Here is a 23,317-nt window from a genome sequence, read left to right as displayed (position 1 = left end):
GTGTGTAGTGTACAGTCTGTATTGTGTGTGTACGCTATGTGTAGTTGAGTGTGTACATGCTCTGTAGTCTATACATTGTTTGTAGTGTGTACGTTATGTGTGACAGCATAGTGCGTGTACGGTGTGCGACTCTATGTGACATGAACCCAGTGTGTGTATGCTGTGTGGGACTGTACATTACATGAACATAGTGTGTGTGCTGTGCGCAACTTCACATGTACCCAGCGTATGTATGACTAGCACTCCACTACCTAGGAAGAAGGAGGCCTAAGAGCAGGGGTGAAAATAACTTAAGGGACGCACAGCAGCCGAGGTTCTGAGCAAGGTGGGGGTGGACTCTCGGGCAGAAGAGGCGGGGCTGTAGCTAGACTCCCGTAGCCAGCCCTTCAGCGCGGCCAGGTGGTGATTTAAATGGCCCAGGGCTCCCTGCTATCACCACTTCCCCACGGCTCCGGCAGTGATTTAAAGGGCCTGGGGCTCCGGCTCTTTAAATAGCCACTGGAGCTCCGGGCCACCACTGCTACCCTGGGCTCAGGCAGCGATTTAAAGGGCCCCGGGCTCCAGCTGCTGGCTTACTTTCACCTCTGCCTAAGAGAAGGGCAGCGTAGCATCCTTCATTCTACCTCTTACTCAGAAGTATCTGTTTGAAGGACTGAGTGTAGCGAGATTAGAATACACTTGTTAATTTTACATAAATAAATAATATGTAAATATGCATCTAGAGAAATGTTTGATGACTTCATTATTTTTTTTTGCAATATGTAATTTCATACTTAGGCCCTTCCCTCCTGTTAACCTTAGACCCCTCGTAACCTTAATCCAGCCCTGACTCTATGATGCGTTTTTCATGGCCATGAATTTGGTAGGGCCCTACACACACCGGCGCGTGTGACTGTGCGTGACACATACCCAGTGTGTGCGTGTGGTGTGTGACTGTGCATTAGCATCACGCACACCCACCCTTGTGTGGGACCGTGCGTGACACGCACCCAGTGTGCACAGGGGCTGGGCGTGTCTGTGCGGAACACGCACGTGCACGGGAGGCTATCCCAAGGGCGCCTCTTCCCAGGCCCCGATTCATGGAGAACGCTGCAGCCGACAGGGATTTCCGCTCAGGCCCCTCGTGGCGCGCTGTTTAACCGCTCAGGCCGGTTACGCGCCGCCGGCAGGGCGGGAATGAGCTTGGAGCAGGCGCGTAACCGCCCAGCGGGGAGCGCGAGCCGTTCTCGCGGCTGCGGGTGAGAAGCCACGTGCTGGCAGGTCACCGCCCATCGCACGTGTCTCAGCGGCGCCGAGCGAGGGGCGGCTCTTCCCGCCTAGGGGCAGGAGCCCCTCCCGCCGCCGCCGCCTGGACGCAATCCAGGAAGGGACTCGCGCGCTGATTGGCTCGCGGTGACCCCGTGACTGGAGGGGGAGGCGCCCGCCGCCAGGTGCGAGCGGGCATGGCGGCGGCGGTGACGCCAGGGGTGACGGAGCGGTACTTCACGCGCTGGTACAAGCCAGGTACCCGCCCCTCCCCCCGCGGGGGCTGTGGAGAGGCCGGGCGGGGGGTCGCGCGGGAACGGGGCCAATCCCTGTAACGGGGGGATGGGCCGGGCCGGGCCGGGCCGGGCCTGCCCGAACCCCGCCCGGGGGAGGGGGCTGGTGGCAGAGCTCGGCCCAGGGTCCGCCTCCTTCCCGTGCAGAGCCCGCCGGGCGCGACCCGCTCCTGTGCGGAGCCCGGCCCTCGCCCGCGGGTGCGCTGCGGCTCCCGGCGGGTCTGGCCGCGGCCGGGCTGTCAGCTCGTACCCGGCTTAGCCGCTCTCCTCCCTGCCAAGGGGCTGAGCTCGCGGCTGGCGTGAAAGCCCCGCTCAGGCTGTAGCCTGCCGCCCTGGGTGAGCCAGGCCGCACCGTGGAAAGCCCCAGTGAGCCGGGGGGGGGACGGGTTTTGTGTGATGCGGGACGGGTGGTGCGTGGCTCTGTGTTGTACATACTTCCCTGGTCGTGTGAGGGCTGGTCTGTGCAGTCACTTTAAGGGCATCAGTGTGAAACGAATGTAGTCGAAGCAGGGTCACTTCCTTGTGTAGATGCAGTTATCTGGGTACAGAGGTGCCTTGTGCCAGGACAGCTTATTCCAGTAAACTGAAGAGAATAAAAGTCAGCATTATAAGGCAGCTGTGTACCAGTCTACCAGAGCCCGCATTAAGGATTGCATATTTAACTATTTGGGTAAGAAAACACTCCCTGCTGATGTGCTGAGACAGCTGCCTTTCATGCTGACCAATGTTGTCTCCTGGTTTTCTAGGACTCATTTGCTAGTCTGCCTGTAGTATCCGTCTGTTGTCTCTTGTTTTATACTTAGATTGTAAACTCCTTGGGCCTGCAGGGCTGCCTCTTTGTTCTGTGTTGTACATCAGCTAGTGCCGTGAGGTGGTGGTCTGTCACTGGAGCTGCGAGATGCTGTGAGAATACAAGTACAGTAACTCCTCGCTTAATGTTGTAGTTATGTTCCTGAAAAATGCAATTTTAAGTGAAACTATGTTAAGCGAATCCAATTTCCTCATAAAAATGAATGTAAATGAGGGGGGGGTTAGGTTCCAGGGAATTTTTTTTTTTTGCCATATAGTATTATAGTGGGGAGGTGCCCCCGCCTTATCCCACACAGGCACAGCCCACAGGCACTGGAGACAATGAGGCAGGCAAGGAGGCTGAAGGTGCTGTAGGCTAGGAGAAGCACAGTGGCAGCTTCCCCTACTCTGCAAGCACCAGAGGCAGGGGGCTTAACCCTTGGCTGGCCTGCCCACTCCACCTCATCCCCCAAGCCCCCACCCTTAACCCGCTTCTTCTCCCCCCCCTTCCCATTTACTCCTCACGCCATGTCCTAGCTCCTTCCCCCTGCCCGCAGCAATCAGCTGGCTTGCAGCGTTCAGGAGGCAGGGGAGAGGAGCCAGGACACAGTGCGCAGGCTCCCCTTCCCTCCCCTGCTTCCTGAATGCTGCATACCAGCTGATTTCCGCAGGTAGGAGGCAGGGGAGGGAGGCAGGAGGCACACCGCATCCTTGCTCCTCCCCCCTCCATCCTGAACACTGCAAGCCAGTAGCGTAGCTGGGGGGGGAGCGGGGCAGCGGCGCTCCCCCATTGAGCACAGGTGGTGCCTTGTCAATGCCTTGGCGCCTTTTAAATTTTCACCTATTGAGGGAACAGGAGGAGTGATCCAAAAAAAAAGGCGCCACCTGCTGCGGCGCTTTTACTCACCCCAGCGGTGCTCTGGGTCTTCGGCGGGACCTTCAGTGCAGCCGAAGACACCAGGAGTGAGTGAGGGCCCGCCGCCTGAGCGCCACTGGGTGAGTAAATGCGACACAGTGGGTGGTGCTTTTTTTTTTGGATCGCTCCCCCTGTTCTCTCCACCTGGCTACGTGGTGGTTGCTGCAAGCCAGCTGATTGCCGTGGGCAGGAGGTGGGGGGAAGGAGGGAGAAGGCGCTGATCCATGCGGTCTGCAGGAGGGTGGGAAGCGCTGTGGGGGCGGGCGTAGAGGAGCTGATAGGAGGGCTGTTTGCTGTGGACAAAGCAGGCAGCCAGAGGATGTTTTTGTGAAGCATTGCACAACTTTAAATGAAGCATGTTCTGTAATTGAGCAGGGATGTAAGATGGAAACAATGTTAAGCGAGAGGACGTTAAGTGGGGAGTTATTGTAGTACTCCTGAGGAAATTCTGCACCAAAAATTAAAAATTCTCTCCACAATATTTTAAAATTTTGCAAGTTTTGTCAATAAATAAATGCAGAGGTTCTGGCATGGCAGTGGGGAGCACAGGCCACTGGCTTGCTGAAGGTGGAAGATCACCCAACTGCTCCCCCCGCCCCTGGGACACAGACTCGGTGGTGAGGCTGCACTCGATCCTGACACAGCACAGGGCCTGGATCTGCCCAAGAAATGCCCTGGGACCCTGCCCCTCTGCTCCAGGCACACCAGGGGTGGGGTAGGCAGGCTCAACCAGGCAGGATCCAAGTGTGGGGGGAATCTAGGTGTGGGGTGAGAGTATTCTGTGTGGGACAATCTGGGTGCAGGCAGCTCAGTGGGGGATGTAGGTGTGGATGCACTGAGGCTCGGGGTGGGGAGAGGGAGGTTCCAGGTGCAGGGGCAATGGGACTCTGCAAAGGCTTCCAGGTGAAGCTGGTTGGGGCTCAGCAGTGGGGTCTGGTTGCTGGGAGAATGGGGCTTGGTGGGGCAGGGGTCTGGGTACAACTAGTTGGGGGTCAGTGGTGTGGGGGCTCAGGGTGGTGCAGGGGAAGGGACATCAGAGTTGGGGTTTGAGTGCAAGGAGCTCAGTGGGGGGTGGTCTGGGGGTTTGGAGGCAGGGGGTCTGGGTGCAGAGGGCTCCAGGTGCAGGGGTTGAGGTTCAATGGGGTGGGGTTTGGGTATGGAGGGCTAGGGGGGTTCTGGATGTACCTGCTGAGGCGTGGCAGGGGTATCTGGGTATGGGAGGTCCAGATGCAAGGGAGTTGGGTGGATTGGGGAGCAGCTCTCTGTACGGTGACTCCTCACCCCCACAGTTGAGGAGTGGTGGGGGCAGGAAGCAGGGAAGGATGCTGAGCTTCTTGCATCTGGGGGAGGTTTCTGGGGGTGGGTCTGCCACAGCTTTTACAAAGGAGAAAAATATGACTCCTGTTCTACAGATGGGAGAACTGAGGCACAGAGATTGCTCTTCATCACTGAAGTGTGTAGGAACCTTCTTCATGAACTATAAATCCATCTTAGTATGCAGAAATATATTTCAGTGTATTGGTTCTTGCATGTTTCTAGCTTAGTGTAGTGATTGGTTTTGGTTCTTTTTTACAGATGTTAAGGGTAATCTATGTGAGGACCACTGTATATTGCAGCATTCTAATAGGTAAGTAAAATCTGGTTAAATTCTTAGGATATTTGTTTTGCACTACTAGTTTGAAAACACATCTTTAATAGAGAGCTAATGTTTTCAACACTGAAAGGATGATATTTGGGTTTTCTATATTTCAGAGTAAGCACCATCGTTCTTTGATAGCTTCTTTATTAACACTTTAGTTACCCTAAGTACATAGCTAAGTAAATTAGACACAATATTTAGGTTTTAATATTAGAAAACCTAATATGAATGAGAATTTTTGAAATTTTTTCAACAAGCCTTTTTATTAAAACATTTCCATTTGATGGTTTAAATTTGGAGTATGTATTTTGCTAGTGTATGATAACCTAAAACTGAAATTCATCAGTCTAGTGAAATGCAAATTACTAGATTAGTTAATTTTAATTTCTGATGGTTGTAATATGTAAATGTAAAGTATCTTGTCTTATTTAAAAAAAGTCCAAAATATTTTAGTATCAGAAGATATTATGATGGTTTTTATATTTGGTCACAATATACCTACTCTGACTCTAGTTGACAGCATTTGGGCCAAAAACGTTTAAGGAATTATTTTGTAATATAAGTCTCATTTTAAAATTTTTTAGTCATGTTGCTGAGTATGTCTCCTGTAAGTTGCAATATGAACAAATGGCCTCCCATTTTTAAAATGCGGTTTTACCATGAAAATCATTGGGTAAGAATGTTATCAGGGTACTCAGCAGCTCTCTTTTTGTGCATTTGGAATTGCGTCTGCTTAAACTAGTTGCTAAGTTTGTAGTTCTGTTAGTCCTGTAGTCAGCACAACTTGGAGTATAAGTTGGATTCAATTCCTTCTGCATTCTCAACAGAACTGAGTACAAAATTACAGTTGTTAACCCATAGGGCTACTCATTGCCTGCAGAACCTCTACTACTAGCGATTTATGCATGAGAAGGCAGAACATAACTTGAGTTTCAGAGCCCAGGCAAGGTTTGCAGGGTGGGTACCTGTAAAATTATTGTAACTTGTAAAAGTTTTAGTAATATGTATAAAAATCACTAAGATGACATTGAGTCCCATGATGCCACTTTCCAATGAGGCCTGTTTTTTTAAAGGAAACCTACTGACTTTATCTTAAATTAAAAATTTTTTTAAAGCAGATTTAAAAAGATTGGAATGTATTTTAAAACTTTGATTAATGTGAATTGAGAAGCTGTGTAATCTCTTGAGGCTACAATTGTAGTAAGGAACATAAGAATGGCCATACTGGGTCAGACCAAGGAAGGCATCTGAATGGTGCCTATCAGGACATGAAGATCAGTACTACGGGAAGACACACAGGGAACACTTAGTTTTAGAAGCAGTCTATGCTCTACTATTATGATTGGGTCTCTGATTCTGACAAAAAGTGGAAGTATTAAGTCATATTAAATGAGAAAAAAAACTATACCTTCCAGGGTGGGAGGATATTGGTCTTGGGTCCTATTTTGTTTCTTTCAAGTATAAAAAATGCCCAGCTTCATTCAAAAAGGCTGTTTTGTTTTTTTTCTGATTCTTTTCAAATATTAGAGCACCAGGTCATGTCTACCCTGGAACATTTTATGGTTACTTCAACTTGTAAAATTAACATTACAAAGGACATGTACCAAGCACATCTTGGGCACAGCCACAATCTAAATGGTTAATAAGTCACTGCAAGCTGAGTAATTGAGGGCAAGAGATTCAACTTTGTTTTGTTTAATTCATTTAACACCATAAACATTTGTAAGAAAGATGTATCTTGTTGATTTATTTCTCCCTCCAGTTAAGGTGTGAGAGTTGACAATAAACATCTCTGAAGGCTTCCAGCACAATAGGGAAGAATAGACTTAATGTTCCTGATTTTTCTTGGGTACAAATCAAGAAATTTAGAAAAATACACAGCAGAAAACCTCATTTCAGTCTTGTTTCTTACAACACAAAGAGCAAAAGGGATACGCATCCTCTTTTAAAATCCTTTACTGGTCACATTGAACAACTGTTGAAGACTCCTGCTGTTCCTTTGTCTGCTTGCAACTCTGATCTTCCGGTCCTGTAAAAATCATAAGGCTGATAATAAAGTAGAAAACAGTCATATTCGTTCATACTCAGCTTTGTACAGATTACATTAATAATCTAGTAAAAAGAAAAGGAGGACTTGTGGCACCTTAGAGACTAACCAATTTATTAGAGCATAAGCTTTCGTGAGCTACGAAAGCTTATGCTCTAATAAATTGGTTAGTCTCTAAGGTGCCACAAGTCCTCCTTTTCTTTTTGCGAATACAGACTAACACGGCTGCTACTTTGAAACCTATTAATAATCTAGTGATTCAGCTAATCTTTTAAAATTGGATTAGGAGCTATTTATTCCTACTTCTAAAACTCTTTGGTACTTGTGGCTTCCTCCAAAGTGAAGAACCTCTTCCTCTCCAAGTTCCTGAGCAAGGGGATGGGGAGCTCCATGTACTCCCTAGATTCTTCAACAGGACTGAAACATTGGGTTTCACACAATCCCTTTCTTCAGTCACTATCCTCATGAATGGGGCTGGGGAGTAACAGAAGTCCGTGAAGGCCTGGAAGCCCTCTTCTCTCTCTGAAGCAGGGAGTTCACAGAGAGAAGCCTCCAGATCCCTATATGAAGCAGGGATTAGTGGGGTGGGGTCGTGGGGAGGAAAGGAGTGGGGAATTCTTTACTTGCAGGGACTCCTCTGCAATTCCCAGAGAGGAGTTACGCTGCTGCTGAAGAGCAGGCAGACACATATGTGCATAGAGAGGGGAGCCCACTTTGCTGTTCTTGAGCCCACCCAGTCTCTCTTCCTGAAAGTAACTTCATTAAAAAACAAACGACAAAAAAAACACTTCCAAGAAAGAACACTAGGCATGCTATTAAAGGGCCTTCTGTCCAACTTGGATACTTAACATTCAAGATGAAAGTGTTGCTTTAATGACATTAAATGGAAAAAATAATTTCTCTTCTTGCATTTGTTATACACACAGAGTTAAAGAGAGAGTTAAGAGAAGTTAAAGAAGCCTCTATGACAACCCAGTTCCTGTTTCTCTGTTATGCTTTTGTTGGGTGCCTCAGTTTGGGTGTTTTCACATGTGCCACCTGGGCATATTTTAGGGGGAAAACTCTGCCCCTCTGGTCTCAGACATGCACATCCCCTTGCCCAGCTGCAGGGCACTCCTTGGCTCACACATCTGCATCAGTTGCCCCCCAGAGCCCTGCTGCAGGTTGCCCAGGCACCTACACCCCTTACCCCCGAGCCCAGCTGCAGGGTGCCACGCCCCAGCCCAGACACTGACACCTTCTACCCCCCAGACACCTGCACCCCCAGAGCCCAGCTGCAGGGTGCCCCCAAGACCAGACACCCACCCCCCAGAGCCCAGCTGTGGGGTAGGCCCAAGTCCAGACACCCACAGCCCCTACTGCACAGAGCCTAAGGATTCAAGGGAAAAACATCCTAATGCTGAGTCTTGGGCTTGTATGGAGTTTTCTGCATGGTGCCTTCTTCCTTCAGGATGTGCCAGGAACCACAGCTGCCCAGCACCCTTCCCTCCCCTCTACCCCAGCAGTGTCCTGTATTTGTGAGCTGGACTCTGCTGGGTTCAATGGCCCCTAGTGGCAGCCAGCAGCTCTGCAGCACCAGTTCTATGGGGAACAACAAAATTCTATGCAGAACATTAATTCTGCACAAGTTATGCAGTGGCACAGAATTCCCCCAGGAGTGTACTTTAGCCTTGCTTATTGATCTATCTTACCACAGGCAGACTTTTAGGAAAATTATTATTCTCCAGATGCTAATGGAGAAGCTGGATCTGCCTTAGGTCTCAAAGATTTTTGGCCCTTTAAAATACTAGCAGGCTGGCCTCATTTTGAGACCAGCTGCGAGGGTTGGGTACCCCAGAACATTGTTTCACTTAATATCTGATGGCAGTCAGCTAAGGTGCTGCTCCTACTGGAACTGCAGCTGCTCAGGCTGGTTCTAGACCTTGTGGCTTTGGCAATATTTCTGTATTCTTTCCCTGGTTTCCCTAGTTTGGTGGTGCGCTGAAGTAGCTCCCTACAACACTGCCTTTCTCAGACTGTTCTAGCTGTGTAGATAAAGTTGCTTTTGAGTTGTCAGAGCCTCTTTCCGATGAGGAGGAAGGGTGTCTTAGACACTAGGGCTCAAGTGTCAGCGACCCTGGTGTGGGTTGTCTTTGACTAACATCTGAGGAGGTTGACATTTATTCACATTGATGGCTTCATTGGCAACATTGCCTTCTCAGCATGCTGTGCTTAATTGTTTTCCTTGAGGTGTAATGTTCTCCATCTAAAACTATTAGATTTGATGCTATTGTTATAAAAATTATTTTTTTGTCACTGAGTCTCAAATTTAGACAAGAAAACCAGAGAGCTTGGGTATTAAGCTCAACCCCTTTAAGCTATGATAGTCATCTCCAGGATTCATACAAACATTAGATCAATTCTATTATAGTTGAATCACTGGACTTACAAATCTGCATTACTGAGTGTCTTCAAGTACACTGCTCATCACCCTGCAATGCTTTATGAGTAAAGGAACAGAATCAACTTTGTTTATAGCCGTGTAAGCAAAGATGCCTCTTCTCTAGACTTTAGTCCTCAGTTAGGTGGTGGTATTGCTTAGGCCTGGTTTACACTACAGAGTTAGGTCGAGGTAGGGCTATTTATGCTGACCTAACTCTTAAGCGTCTACATTACAGTGGTGCTCCTGCTAATGTAAGTTGCCCACTATATTGATGTAGTAACTCCACCTCCCCAAGAGGCGTAGTGCTTAGGTCGATGTAGTTAAGGTGATGCAGTGTTTAAACAGACAGTTTAAATCTCCTGTTGGCTGTCAGCCCAGTATGGGGCTCACAGCAGGTGCCCCCCCCCATTCCCATCAAGCTCTGTTAGCCCCAGGATGAGGGGCTGACAGCAGGAGTCCAAGACAAAATGTGAAATAATAACTGTGAAACTGACAAGAATGTCAGTTTCACTGGTGGTAGGCTCCCTGCTGTGAAATTGTGCTCTGTGCTGGGGGGGGTGGAGGGCTCCAGCTGTGAGCCCCATGTAGCTGTCAGTGCCCCACAATACCCCACTTCAGTCGGTGCAAGCACTGTTTGGTGAAGACACGCACCACTGGCAAAAGGAGGGTAGTTGATTTAATTGCTGTGGCGGCTGTAGATCAATCTAACTTAGGTTGATCAAATTTTGTTGCGTAGACATGCCCTTACGTATTTGAGGTTTCCTAATAGCAGGGCCCCATGTACTCTGTGGCACAAGCCATTTCTCTTGTTCTTCAATTCCAGTCTGTCGGCTCAGAAGTAATGATGGCATTGAATTCAGTCTTTCAACTATTTTTGCCTTGTACACGCTTCACAGGTTAATTAGTCTCAAACTTTTTCTTCTGTGTTCATCCAGCACATCCTCAGTCTTCCTCTATTTCTAGTTCTTTGCACTCTGGGTGTGAATCACCAGATATGTTATACTTTCCAGGTCTGTTTTGACACATGTCCAAAGCATTGTAGTTGTCTGTCTTGAATCTTTTGCAACAGTGTCATTTCTTGTCTTAACGGTTTTCTTATAACTTAAATTATTTTCCGCTGTCCTGAAACTCTCAGCCAGTTCATTTCTGCAGTCAACATCTTTCGTTCCTCAGCTTACCTCATACTCCAGACATTCCAACCCATAGAGTGGTATTGATATGGCACTGTCTCATATACACTAATTTTTATTTCTATTGACATGTCATTAGTCTTCCAGATCTTGCAGTTTTTCTGAGTACAGTAGCAGCTAGTCTGATTCTTCTTATGTCGTCGTCATAATTCCCATTCTTTGATAGTAGTTCTCCAAAGTACATATTTTTCCTCTTGGTCTAGTTCTTTGTCTTTGACTTTAATCTTTATCTCTTCCTCATGTCTTCCAGTTGCCATAATTTTTGTAATCTCTACTGATCTTCAATCTGGATTTTCTGTTTTCCTTGTCTGCCTTCTACAAATTCTCTGTGAATCTTAATTGGTCAATGGTACGAGATTAGTAACATCTGCCAATCTAAGGTTATTTTCTGTTGTTCCACATAACTCTTTCCGTTTAATCTCTCAATGCTACAGCCATTACTGCTTCCAGTACCATGCTGAACAAATCTGGTGACAGCATGCATCCTTGTCTCACTCCTACAGTCATCCTGAACGATTCCGTCAACTTCTTGTCTTTTCTAACCACACTTATTGACTTGCTGTAGATGTCTTCTATCAGTTTGATTTCTCAGGGATACATATGTTCTCAAAACTTGCCATAATGCCTTCTGCCAAATACTATCAAAAGCTTGTATGAAGTTTATAAAGTAGTTGTAACAGGTTTAGTTGTGTTTTGTATACATCTCTGATATGTCTCATCACAATTAGCTGATTTTATTATAGTTTCTTAGTTGAAGTCTGGCCTATTCCTCCGTAGATGCTGCATCCACATACCTTTTTGTTGTCCTCTGCTGCATCTCAGTGAATGCTTTTCCTGGTATGATCAATAAGTTGGTTCCTCTATAGTTCTTGCATTCAGTCTTCTCTCTTTATGGATTTGGTACTATTTTCACTTTCCCCCCCATTTACTTAGCATTTTCTCTTGTGGAACAGCTCTGTGGTTATGTTGTTGTTTCCCAGAACCTTTTCCTAACTTTCTATAAAGATCTTTGCTATTTCGCCTAAAAATTCCGGCACCTGCTCTCCCTTATTTGTACTGGGGAGCGTCTCCAGGACAGTTTAATCCACTGCATTCTGCAGGTTGCACAGTTCTTCAGAATATTCTTTATGTTGTTTGTTCATCCTCAGTTACTTGGCTGTGCTTGTCTTTCATGGCTGACATCTTCAACTCCTATGCCCCGCTCAGTTCTCTTATTTTGTGATACAACAACATGTTTGTTCCTCTTCACGTATTCTTCTGCTTTTTTATATTGTTTGTAGGGCTGTCAAGTGATTAAAAAAATTAATCATGATTAATCGCACTGTTAAAGAATAATAGAATACCATTTATTTAAATGTTTTTGGTTGTTTTCTACTTTTTCAAATGATTTCAATTACCACACAGTACAAAGTGTACAGTGCTCACTGTATATTTATTACAAATATTTGCACAGACAAAAAATATTTTTCAATTCACCCAATACAAATAATGTAGTGTAATCTCTAACATGAAAGCTGAATTTACAAATATAGAATTATGTACAAAAATATAACTGAAGTTTTACATTATTTTTGAGTGCAGAGTCCACAAGTCTACTCAGTCCTATTTCTTGTTTGTCTGAGTGATTGGCTGAACAAGTTTGTTTACATTTGCAGGAGATAATGCTGCCTGCTTCTTGTTTACAATGTCACCTGAAAGTGACAACAGGTGTTTGCATGGCATTGTTATAGCCGGCATTGCAAGATATTTACATGCCAGATGCGCTAAAGATTCAGATGTCCCTTCATGCTTCAACCACCCTTCCAGAGGACATCAGTCCATGCTGATGATGGGTTCCGCTGGATAGCGATCCAAAGCAGTGTGGACTGATGCATATTCATTTTCATCATCTGAATCAGATGCCACCATCAGAAGGTTGATTTTCTTTTTTGGTGGTTCAGTTCTGTAGTTTCCGCATTGGAGTGTTGTTCTTTTAAGACTTCTGAAAACATGCTCCACACCTCATCCTTCTCAGATTTTGGAGGGCACTTCAGATTCTTAAATCTTGGGTCAAGTGCTGTGGCTATCTTTAGAAATTTCACACTGGTGTCAAATTTGCAGTGAAAGTGTTCTTAAAATGAACAACATGTGCTGGGTCATCATCCAAGACTGCTGTAACATGAAATATATGGCAGAGTGCGGGTAAAACAGAGCAGGAGACATAAAATTCTGCCCCAAGGAGTTCAGTCACACATTTAATAAACACATTATTTTTTAAAGAGTGTCATCCGCATAGAAGCATGTTCTCTGGAATGATGGCTGAAGCATGAAGAGGCATACAAATCTTGAGCGCATCTGGTATGTAAATATCTTTTGACGCCAGCTACAACAGTGCCATACAAACGCCTATTCTCACTTCCAGGTGACATTGTAACTAAGAAGCGGCCAGCATTATCTCCCGTAAATGCAAACAAACTTGTCTCTTAGCGATTTGCTGAACAGGAAGTAGGACTGAGTGAACTTGTAGGCTCTAAAGTTTTACATTGTTCTGTTTTTGAGCACAGTAATGTAACAAAAAATTACATTTGTAAGTTGCACTTTCATGATAGAGACTGCACTACAGTACTTGTATGAAGTGAACTGAAAAATAGGATTTCTTATAATTGTTAGTGCAAATATTTGTAATAAAAAATATAAAGTGAGCACTGTACATTTTGTATTCTGTGTTGTAATTGAAATCAATATATTTGAAAATGTAGAAAAACATCCAAAAATATTTAATACATTTCAATTGGTATTCTATGGTTTAACAGTGCGATTAATCTTTTTAATAATGATTAATTTTGAGTTAATCACACAAGTTAACTGCGATTAAAATCAACAGCCCTAGTCATAAGGGCTAGAAACACTTTTTAAAAACAAAAGCTGAGCATAATTCTGTATCGGGTACTACCCTCGTATACATCTCCTTTTGTAGGGAATGAGGTTTTTAGCTCTAGGCCTGATGTTACACAGCCAATTCACTTTTAATATGTGCATATTACTACGAGGTGATAATGCCTAGACCGTACTTTGACTTAATCTGCCTTTAAAAAACAATAATTGTACATCATAGTCCACAGGGCCTCCAGTTTCCAATGTATTTTTGATACAAAATTATGTTTTGTAACATTACTAGTCTTGATAAGAGTGAATTTAAAGTCTATTTGATTCTCATTTGAGAAACATCCCCTCTTATAATAAAGCTTAGTCAGCTCCAAGAAACTCCTCCTCCTTAAAATGTACCAAAACACTTAGCCAATTAAAGGGGATTAACTCATTTCTAGAACTTTAGCTAGCTGTGCTCTCATTTCATAGCCTTGATGCCTCTTTAACTTTTACTATATTGTCCTATTCTGCTATTCACTGTCTGAGTGTTTTCTAGAACTCATAAAGCTGCTGACTTTAAAATACATTCTAAAATTCAATGGTTATGTGTAAAACAAGGAAATACCTTACAGAGGTGATAGTGTCACCTAGGAAACCTGGCTGTTACATTTGAGGAAAGATCACTTAAAACTAAAATATAAGATTAAAAATAGCATAGATTGCAGTGCAGATGTGACATTTAGGTAATCAGCATACCTTGACTCTGGTTGATCTGTCAGTTGAGCAAGTTTGCAACTGCTGTCATAATAGTTTGATAGATTTCACTCTTAAACGACCTGTGAAATTTCCTATTTGCAGGTTTCAGAGTAGCAGCCCTGTTAGTCTGTATTCGCAAAAAGAAAAGGATGAAAGCATCCGATGAAGTGAGCTGTAGCTCACGAAAGCTCATGCTCAGATAAATTGGTTAGTCTCTAAGGTGCCACAAGTCCTCCTTTTCTTTTTCCTATTTGCAGTTGTTCTTATATGGCATCTGTATAAAACTCGTTCAGTTTGCAAGTAAAAAGATGGCTTTAACTACCTGCTTTGCAATTTCAATCTGCCATCTGACAATAAAGCATGGATGCTTAATGAATTGTGTATCAGCGATGACAGATCTGCAGGCCAGTTTCCAGCTAGTGATACAACTGTGCAATCCCCAAAGTTTCAAGTGAGTTGCGCACGTGGAAGTGAGGGTTGAATCTGGCTCTGCAGTTGTAATTTTAAAATGTAGGAAGGGGGCAATGGATATAAAACTTGTCATGGAAGCAAGCAGGTATAGTTGACATACAGGGTGTGTCTTCACTGCAAAGTTAACTTGAATGATTGGCACTCAAGTGTGAGCAGTCACACAGCAAAACCATAGCTGAATTATTCTCTCTGCATTGGTGTGCACTTAACCATGTGGGTGTTAAGACTTCTGGAGCTTTACCTCCTTGTCCTTTGCTCTGTTGTAAGCTGAGCCTCTGATTTAGTGGTCCCTAACCTTTCTTGTGGGAATAGTATATTGCTATTCCCAGAAGACTCTGGTGGGCGCCAGACACCCTGCCACCGAAATGCCGCTGAGAAGCAGGAGTGGCAAGAAATGGCGCCCGTGGGCACTGCGTTGGGGACCACTGCTCTCATTCTTTCCTAGTGAATTGTGGGAAGGTATTGGAGGACTGTCAGTACTTAGAATATCAGGGTTGGAAGGGACCTCAGGAGGTCATCTAGTCCAACCCCCTGCTCAAAGCAGGACCAATTCCCAATTAAATCATCCCAGCCAGGGCTTGTCAAGCCTGACCTTAAAAACCTCCCTAGGTAACACATTCCAGTGTTTCACCACCCTCTTAGTGAAAAAGTTTTTCCTAATATCCAACCTAAACCTCCCCCACTGCAACTTGAGACCATTACTCCTTGTCCTGTCCTCTTCTACCACTGAGAATAGTCTAGAACCATCCTCTCTGGAACCACCTCTCAGGTAGTTGAAAGCAGCTATCAAATCCCCCCTCATTCTTCTCTTCTGCAGACTAAACAATCCCAGTTCCCTCAGCCTCTCCTCATAAATCATGTGTTCCAGACCCCTAATCATTTTTGTTGCCCTTCACTGGACTCTCTCCAATTTATCCACATGCTTCTTGTAGGGTGGGGCCCAAAACTTGACACACTACTCCAGATGAGGCCTTACTTGAGTGGCTTAGCTCGCTACAAAGGGGGGACAGGTGAGCAACCCTAGTGAAATGTTCAGAAGTTTTAGCCTGCAGTCCCAGATGAACCAGGTAGTCTGTGTTGAACTCTCCACTAAAGTTGGGTTTTGTGTGTGAGGGGCAACACCCCATGAAGAGCCTGAGTGAACCATGGAGTGAAGACATGCCCTTGGTAGCAGCTGAGTTGAATAAGAAAATATTGCCTTTCTTAGAACTAACTTACTACGGGAGGCAGTTATTTGCATATTAGAAGACTAAACAATCCCAGGGATGAAGCTTAAGTACAGTAGGTAACTAACTTTTCTTGCAGAATCTGTGTCATCACGCTGGCAGAAGCTCATCCTCTTCTTCAAAATGGAAAAACAATTAAGAGTATTAATTACCAAATCAGTGCCAACTGCAGTAGACTTCAAAATAAAGTCTCTGGAAAGTCAAAGCGGGTATGGATTTTTTCTTGTTTTAATTTTAAAACTATCTTGTCAGTTGACGTTTTACTTAAGACCTTGAAATGCTTATCTCTAATGGTAGCATAAAAAGGATCCACTATATCAGAGGCTGGTTCCTTTCCCAGAAAGAAATTCTTACGTGGTCTACCATTGTTGACATTGGTGCAGATCCTCCAAGATTAAAGAACTTCAAATACCTGCAGCAGTGTCTATACTAAGCACCCCATTCCTTAGATCTGTTCTGAGGAGGAATATGTAATACTGTTACAGTACCAGTGCTAGGGTTGTCTAAAGTAGTTTGCCCATACTGGTGTTAAGTGGTGGAAAATGTCAAACTTTCCCTACAGTGTATAGGGCTTAAAGGTGTCATGTCTTTTATTTTAAAAAAAAACTAGATCTCAAACATTAAAAGCCTCTTCAGAGATGTCAAGGACTTAATGGACATGAAAACTGCCCTTTTGTTGAAAATATATATGGCAAGCTTAGGGGTTGTCTAAAAACAGTCACATTGAAATTACACCTTTAGTTAAACCAGTGCAAAAGGTAGTGTGGATACTCATTTCAATTTAGCTTATGTTGATTTAGAACCAGAGTTTGAGCTAAACTGATTTTGGTTTAAGTAAGCTGTTAGAGATATGTGTAGATAACTCCTGAGGGCTGGTCTACACCCAAAGAACAACAAAATAAACGTCTTTATTTTAGGGCTTGTCTACATTACCAGCGGGGGTCGATTTATCAACTGCCAAGCACTCTCCTGTCGACTCCGGTACTCCACCAAGGCAAGAGGCGCAGGCGGAGTTGACGGGAGAGCATCAGCTGTGAACTTTCCGCAGTAAAGACACCATGATAAGTAGATCTAAGTACATCAACTTCAGCTACATTATTCACATAGCTGAAGTTGCATAATTTAGATAGACTTCCCCCCCTGCCCCCAGTGTAGACCAGGCCTTAATATAACTCTTAGTTTCATGTAAATGTCCACACACACTTATTTCAGTTCATTTACACTGTTAAAAAGAAATCCTTAGGGGGATATTTGGTTCCTGCATTGTGGATAACAGCAGCAGTTACTTTTAGTCATGTGAAAAATTTAGAAAAAGATAAAACTGAGACCAAAAGTCTTTTAAAACAAAAACAATCTCAGAACATGTGACTACTTTGTAGTGCTGATTGTAACAAGGTTCAGAATTTTCTCTTAATATGCTAGGAAGGCCACACTTCGAAAGATTAAAGAACTCCAACCTAGACTGCTCTTTGGAAAACAAACTTCTTACAGTCATAGGAATTCTTTGTTTCACATGCAGGGTGCTCAGTTTCTAACAGAACTTGCCCCTCTGTGCAGGATATCTTGTTCAGATGGAGAAGAATATACTATATATAGGTAAGTTGTTTTTTTTTGTTTTTTGTTATTTTGATTACAAAGCATGGTTTTACTAACACTGAAACCTCTTTGCAGTTGTATCAGAGGGCGGTTGATGGAAGTTAATGAAAACATTCTGGATAATCCAGCTATTCTACAAGAAAAGGTAAGAATTTTGCTTACATTGTGTTTTTTTTCCTTTTTATTCCTGTGCTATATATATCATGGTCTTATTTTCTAGCCATCTACTGAGGGATACATTGCAGTTGTACTACCCAAATTTGAAGAAAGTAAGACCATAACTCAAGGACTTCTGACACCAAAGGAATATGAAGAAGTTTTGTTGAAACGTTTTAATTCCACTTCATGAAGCTCTGTATTTAACTGAATACATAAATGTCTGAACTACACTGTGAGTAGCTTCAGAATTAAGTATTGCATAGATAACACTTGTAATCATCTACTTCCAGTATAGCCCATAGTTCAAGAGTTGTAACATGAAAGAGTTGTAAAATTGTACAGACTTAATGTAGGGGAATGAAAATTAGTTGTTTGTTGTTTTTTAATCAGTAAACAGTCATCATTTTATTTCATACAGAAATAAACAGTTTAAACATTTAAGTCTTCTGCATCTTTTTGACAGGTGCAGTGTAGAAAAATATCTATCTTTCTAGTGCTTAATGTCATAAGGAAAAAACCTTATTTTCACTTAAGTCATCTTACACAGATACACAAATGAAAACCATTTCTGACTGATCAAGATTAATCCCCAATCCCTAGTGTTGAGGATTTCAGCTATTTCTTCTTTGGTGCTGCAAAGCCAGCATCCCCATTCTGATGTCTGTCTATTACCAGCGAAGGACACACACAGAGCTACTGGTGAGATGACGATGCCCTACAAGAATGAAATACCCTTAAGACCTGAATCCCTTAGAGTACTCGACTGGTCTCAAAGTAGTAAAACAAGGAAAAAAACCCTAAGTTTTAAAGAAACAAGAAAACAAAGACTAATGATATACAAGGCCAACAAAATAAGGTATGGCATCTGTACAAAGAGCAAACAGGCATCTCCAACGTTAGAGTATAGTGGCTTGGAATCAAATAATGCCCTTTGTACAACAATTGGTCATAATTGCTATCAAAATATCTTTTCTAAGCGTTCTAAATCTTGCACTGTAAAAATCTACTTTATGAAACTTAAATATGCCATACATTCTAAATGAAGATTTCAGTAGTTTCACATGCATTTCAAATCCTACTCTACGTTTTGATAAATCAAAAGCAGCAGTAAGATCAGCTATTTATCACTAAAACAAAGAGAATTCTTAAGTATTCACTGGAAATATAAAATGTGTCTGGAGGATGAACACATTAGTTCAGATTGACAGCAGTAAAATTAAATTATTTAAATCAAACTAGCCTAAAAAAATTGGCATGTGTATTGCAAACCAGCAGGCAGCTTTCGTTCATTGCAGAAGTATCTCATAGTTAAGACAGCAACATTCAGTGCTTGAGGCCATAGCCTTCCAGATTATCTTCTGGATATTGGCCAACAATGAGACTGACAAACTTCCACAGTAGTAGTATATGCAGCACATATCCTCAAACTATCCAGTTTCTCTGCATAAATGTCCATTAGCAGCATCTTTGGGTGAAACTTCCATTAAGATGTTCACAAGTGTTATTTTTGTAACTAACAGCATTAATGTTGAGCAAAGGAGACACATTCACATTATAAAAATACAGAACAGTTAAAAACTGACCGATGATGCAGCTCTTACTGTTAAGTACCAGGACATCTATTAGATGTGAGAAGGTCACAACAGCTTTAATTCAAATAACCTGCTTTCATCTTTCACAAAAGAAAGCAACTTTGAAACTTGAGCCAGTTTGTAATTTCCACATGAAATTCTTCCATTCCTAAATACTACTATTATTTGCTCTCTAAAAATGTCAGATTTGCTACATGATGTTCCAAGGATTTTATTCCAAAGGCATCAGTTTTCCCTTCCATACTGTCGTCATTTGTATTTGTTTGTAATCTGTTCTCTCTCCATGGATGAGGTGATTTAAGCCAGCCATTTCCAGTTCCACACTATAAAAACAAAACAAAAAGCAGAGAAGCAGGATGGTTTTATTTTGTCTCATTGCTGCAAATGGATCATTAACTCACCTTTTTCAGTAGCTTGCAGCTGAGTGGGAGAACTTGGGATAATATGGTCATCACACCTTTTGTTTTCCGAATGCATGTATCAACCTAAAACAGAATTCATGTAAAAATCATAATTAGATGAGAATATCACATGCTGACCCTTTAAAATATGAACAGATTCTTCCTTTTTAAAATTGACAAGGAACAGTCTCTTCACACTTTTATGAAATGCATCTGTGTGGCACAGACTCAGCTTGAATTATTAATAGTATTTGTCCTTTGACATTTTCCCTGTTCTCTATTGGAAAATGAAGTGTTAGTTGTCTTCTACTTCCTCCAGAAAGAACAATTTACTTGCAAGAGGGATCTGACAATCCAATCTATGGAGGTAGAGGTTTTACCTTCTTTCACAAAACAAGGAAGGACCAATCAGAATTCAGAACTTTCCAGTACCATCCAGGATATACTAGCTCTCTTGAATTCCTCATCTGGAATTTTTATTAACACTTGAAGGATGCAATTTAAGGCGACAGCTGTTTTCAGTAATTCCACATTAGCCTACAGATAGCATCTGTCTTATAACTACTGGTAAGGGTATGCACTGAACACCAAGACTGCAGTTCTCTGTCACTAACATGTTCTCTTTCTTAGAGCATGAGAGAACAGTTACTTACCTGTGGATACTTCTAAATGTGTTGTCCACACAACTTCCATTGTTGGCATACTTATGCCTGACATTGGATTATTTTGAATAGCAGTATCCATTCGGACCACGCCTGTGCCTTCTTGGTTCCCATAGCCCATGACATAAAGAGTAGGGAAAAGACGACAGGATATGGAATCTGTGTGGGTAACACATCTCAAAGATGCACAGGAATTGTAAGTAACCATTCTTTCTTCAAATGATTTTCTACACAAATTCCATGCCTGGTAATTAACAGGCAGTTATCCAGCAGGTAGGTGAGAAGCCTTCTTGAACAGTGTATGTAGGACAGCCCCGCCAAAACCAGCATCCAACATGAAAGCTTTCACCAGGAACAGTGAGTGGTAAATGTTTGGATTGAACTCCATATTGCTGGTTTGCATAACAGGGTATTACCTAAGTAGAGGTAACAAGAGCCTACTTAGCATGAAGGTAGTGTACAGAAGCAGAAGACTGTGTGGAAGAAAAGTTAAGCTCTTTTTAAAAGCTCGATTCACCCTCTTCTTCCATGTAGAGAGCCCAGAAATAGAATTGCCTCTAATGGGCAAATATATTTTTCTGGAATATTTCATAACAGTGAAATCCAAAGGATGGCATCATCCATTTGCAATTTATTAAGATCTGAATTTATCATCAGGAGGTTCCCACAATTCAGTCTCCCCAAGAGTTAGTCTTCATTGATGGCAGATGAAAGAAATAGCATTATCTTTTATCCTTTTCACAGTAAGTGGCATAATCTCATCACCTTTCAAAGTACAGAGAAAGAATTAAAGGGAAGCCATTTGGCAACTGTGTCCTATTTTTCCATAACAGACTGACAAGAACTATGGGGGAAACTTTTAGGACAACAATGATTTGCTAAATCAACACTGGTTGTGTTTATAGTGTAGAGATGCATAACTGACCTATTATTTACATAGGAATTGCTACCTAAGGCTCTAGAGTCAATGTGAGCCAAATTCAAGTTTCCAGAGGAATATTGCTCAGAGAAGTTTATGGAGCCAAGAACTGTATTAAGCCTTGAGACAGGGGAATGAAAAACTTGGCTTCCCAATATTTCTTAAGGAGGGGAGGGATAGCTCAGTGGTTTGAGCATTGGCCTGCTAAACCCAGGGTTGTGAGCTCAATCTTTGAGGGGGTCATTTAGAGATCTGGGGCAAAAATTGGGGATTGGTCCTGCTTTGAGCAGGGAGTTGGACTAGATGACCTCCTGAGGTCCCTTCCAACCCTGACAGTCTATGATTTCTTTGCGTAGCACCTGACTTTCTAAGACCATATCCACACTGGGAATTTGGCAATGTAGGTGGACCAGGGCAAATCTCAAGCATAAACAAGGACAGCCACAATTTTCAGGTAGAGCTTACCCCAGTTTCAAGCAGAGATAAGTTCCATTTGTACAAATCTTGACTTTGTCCCTACTTATGGTTTGGAACAATTCAGGTACATCAATGGCTGTCCACTGATATCTAGAATTGAAGCCAATTTCCAGTGTGGATAAAGCCTAACGATAAGAGAGCACCCAAGCATCAATGACAGCCTTCATTGCTAGTGAGGAAAAACAATGGTAGAAATGACAGTGCAATGAGACCACCACCTACAGGAACACTGAAAGCAAGAGGTACTGTATCTTTCCTGAAGAAATTCTTCTCCTCTGGACATGTCTGAAACTGAAGCGAACAGTTCAGAGTACAGTTAACAAGTGGGTCAAATCTCCAGAGCCAGTAGATAGAACGGCTTCTTCGAAAGAGGAGGAGTTCTTCTGCTCCTCTATATTTTGGCTATTCTATATCGTTTTTTAAAAACACGTTTAAATTTTAAACAGAATATTTTTGTTAGGAAAGGGGAGTAACTTCTGCTGTTCATTCTGGGCAAGACAGCACAACTGAGGCATTAGTGGGACAGAGCTCATATCCTTGTGTGGGGGATCAGAAAGTTCCGCATTTTCATCACCACTCACGACTGTTTTGTGATAAAAGAAAAAACCCTACTAGAATGGACCAGATTTAAATCAGCAGTTCTGTTTTTTGTGCAAACAGTGAAGTAGGCAAGTAAATGAGATTTCAAAACAAGGCTTGGATGCTTCTCCTAAAACGTTTTTTTTTTTTTTTTTTAAATCTTACCTTTGTAAATGTAGCATTTTTCCCCTGAACAGTGGTTTTAGCTGTTATCTGAAGCTGCTGGCACACAGGGATCAGCTTGTCAATCTCCAACAAAAGCAAAGGTGTGTCATCGTCTTCTAGCTGAAATACATTTTAAGATGTTAAAACCATTCAGTGTTACAATCACAGAACATATATGTAAGTTACAAGGAAAACCAGTGACCCCAAGCTTCCAGGCAAACACAAGTGTAATAAAGTAGGGAAGTAAATAATCACTTGTACCATTTGTTAGTCATACATTACCTGATCAGAAAAGGCAGTAAGAACTGAAGCAAGCTTTATGCCCTCTGTAGCAAAAACCTGAAACAAAAAAGTTATTCAGAGTTGTTTGTTTATTTTGCAAATACATTGGATAGTTCAAGAACAATAGACCAGTGGCTCTCAATCTTTCCAGGCTATTGTACCCCTTTCAGGAGTCTGATTTGTCTTGCATACCCCCAAGTTTCACCTCACTTAAAAACTACTTGCTTACAAAATCAGACACAAATATACAAAAGTATCACAGCACACTATTAGTGAAAAAATGCTTATTTTCAATAGAATTATAAAATAAATCAATTGGAATATATTGTACTGACATTTCCGTGTATAGTATAGAGTATGTCTGTGTGACATTTTAGTTTGTACTGACTTCGCTTTTGCTTTTTATGCAGCCTGTTGTAAAGCTAGGCAAATATCTACATGAGCTGATGTACCCACAGGGGTACACGTACACCTGGTTGAGAACCATTGCAACAGACTACTACTTAGTATTACAACAAAGCAATGTGCCATGCTCTGGAAATATTTAAAATTATATACATCTGCCTGCATTTTTAGGCAATTTTGAAATTACATGATACAGGACAAAATGACATTTTCTCAGATAAAAAAATTGCTTTCCCTGC

General features: G+C 42.8%; 2 protein-coding genes across 6 annotated transcripts in view; one reads left to right on the top strand and one right to left on the bottom strand.

Annotated features, from left to right (window-relative positions):
• The first annotated feature begins 1,314 nt into the window (after positions 1–1,314).
• The window catches only part of ABITRAM (actin binding transcription modulator), a 34,957-nt gene continuing 12,954 nt past the window's right edge, over positions 1,315–23,317 (top strand). Inside the window, exons 1-7 of one of the 4 annotated variants that reach the window (XM_084620181.1) lie at positions 1,340–1,503; positions 4,819–4,870; positions 15,921–16,050; positions 16,759–16,835; positions 17,399–17,437; positions 17,513–17,582; positions 17,658–17,898. In XM_084620181.1, the coding sequence (XP_084476307.1) occupies positions 1,443–1,503; positions 4,819–4,870; positions 15,921–16,050; positions 16,759–16,835; positions 17,399–17,437; positions 17,513–17,582; positions 17,658–17,786 (558 nt within the window). In that variant the 5' untranslated portion in view covers positions 1,340–1,442 and the 3' untranslated portion in view covers positions 17,787–17,898. Of the gene's footprint in view, positions 1,504–4,818; positions 4,871–15,920; positions 16,051–16,758; positions 16,836–17,360; positions 17,438–17,512; positions 17,583–17,657; positions 17,899–23,317 lie in introns of those variants that run through there. The other 3 variants (XM_084620183.1, XM_084620182.1, XM_084620184.1) reach the window with 3 other exon arrangements.
• CTNNAL1 (catenin alpha like 1) overlaps positions 6,562–23,317 on the bottom strand; it is a 138,566-nt gene continuing 121,810 nt past the window's right edge. Inside the window, exons 16-19 of one of the 2 annotated variants that reach the window (XM_084620180.1) lie at positions 22,674–22,730; positions 22,392–22,511; positions 19,590–19,673; positions 6,562–6,911 (exon numbers count right to left, since the gene is read on the bottom strand). In XM_084620180.1, the coding sequence (XP_084476306.1) occupies positions 6,828–6,911; positions 19,590–19,673; positions 22,392–22,511; positions 22,674–22,730 (345 nt within the window). In that variant the 3' untranslated portion in view covers positions 6,562–6,827. Of the gene's footprint in view, positions 6,912–17,754; positions 19,512–19,589; positions 19,674–22,391; positions 22,512–22,673; positions 22,731–23,317 lie in introns of those variants that run through there. The other variant, XM_084620179.1, reaches the window with a different exon arrangement.

The sequence above is a fragment of the Lepidochelys olivacea genome (genome assembly GCF_965140295.1).
Source record: "Lepidochelys olivacea isolate rLepOli2 genome assembly, chromosome: 2".
NCBI lineage: Eukaryota > Metazoa > Chordata > Testudines > Cheloniidae > Lepidochelys > Lepidochelys olivacea.
Note: the sequence above shows the minus strand (reverse complement) of the source record. Positions and strands in the feature narration are given on the sequence as shown.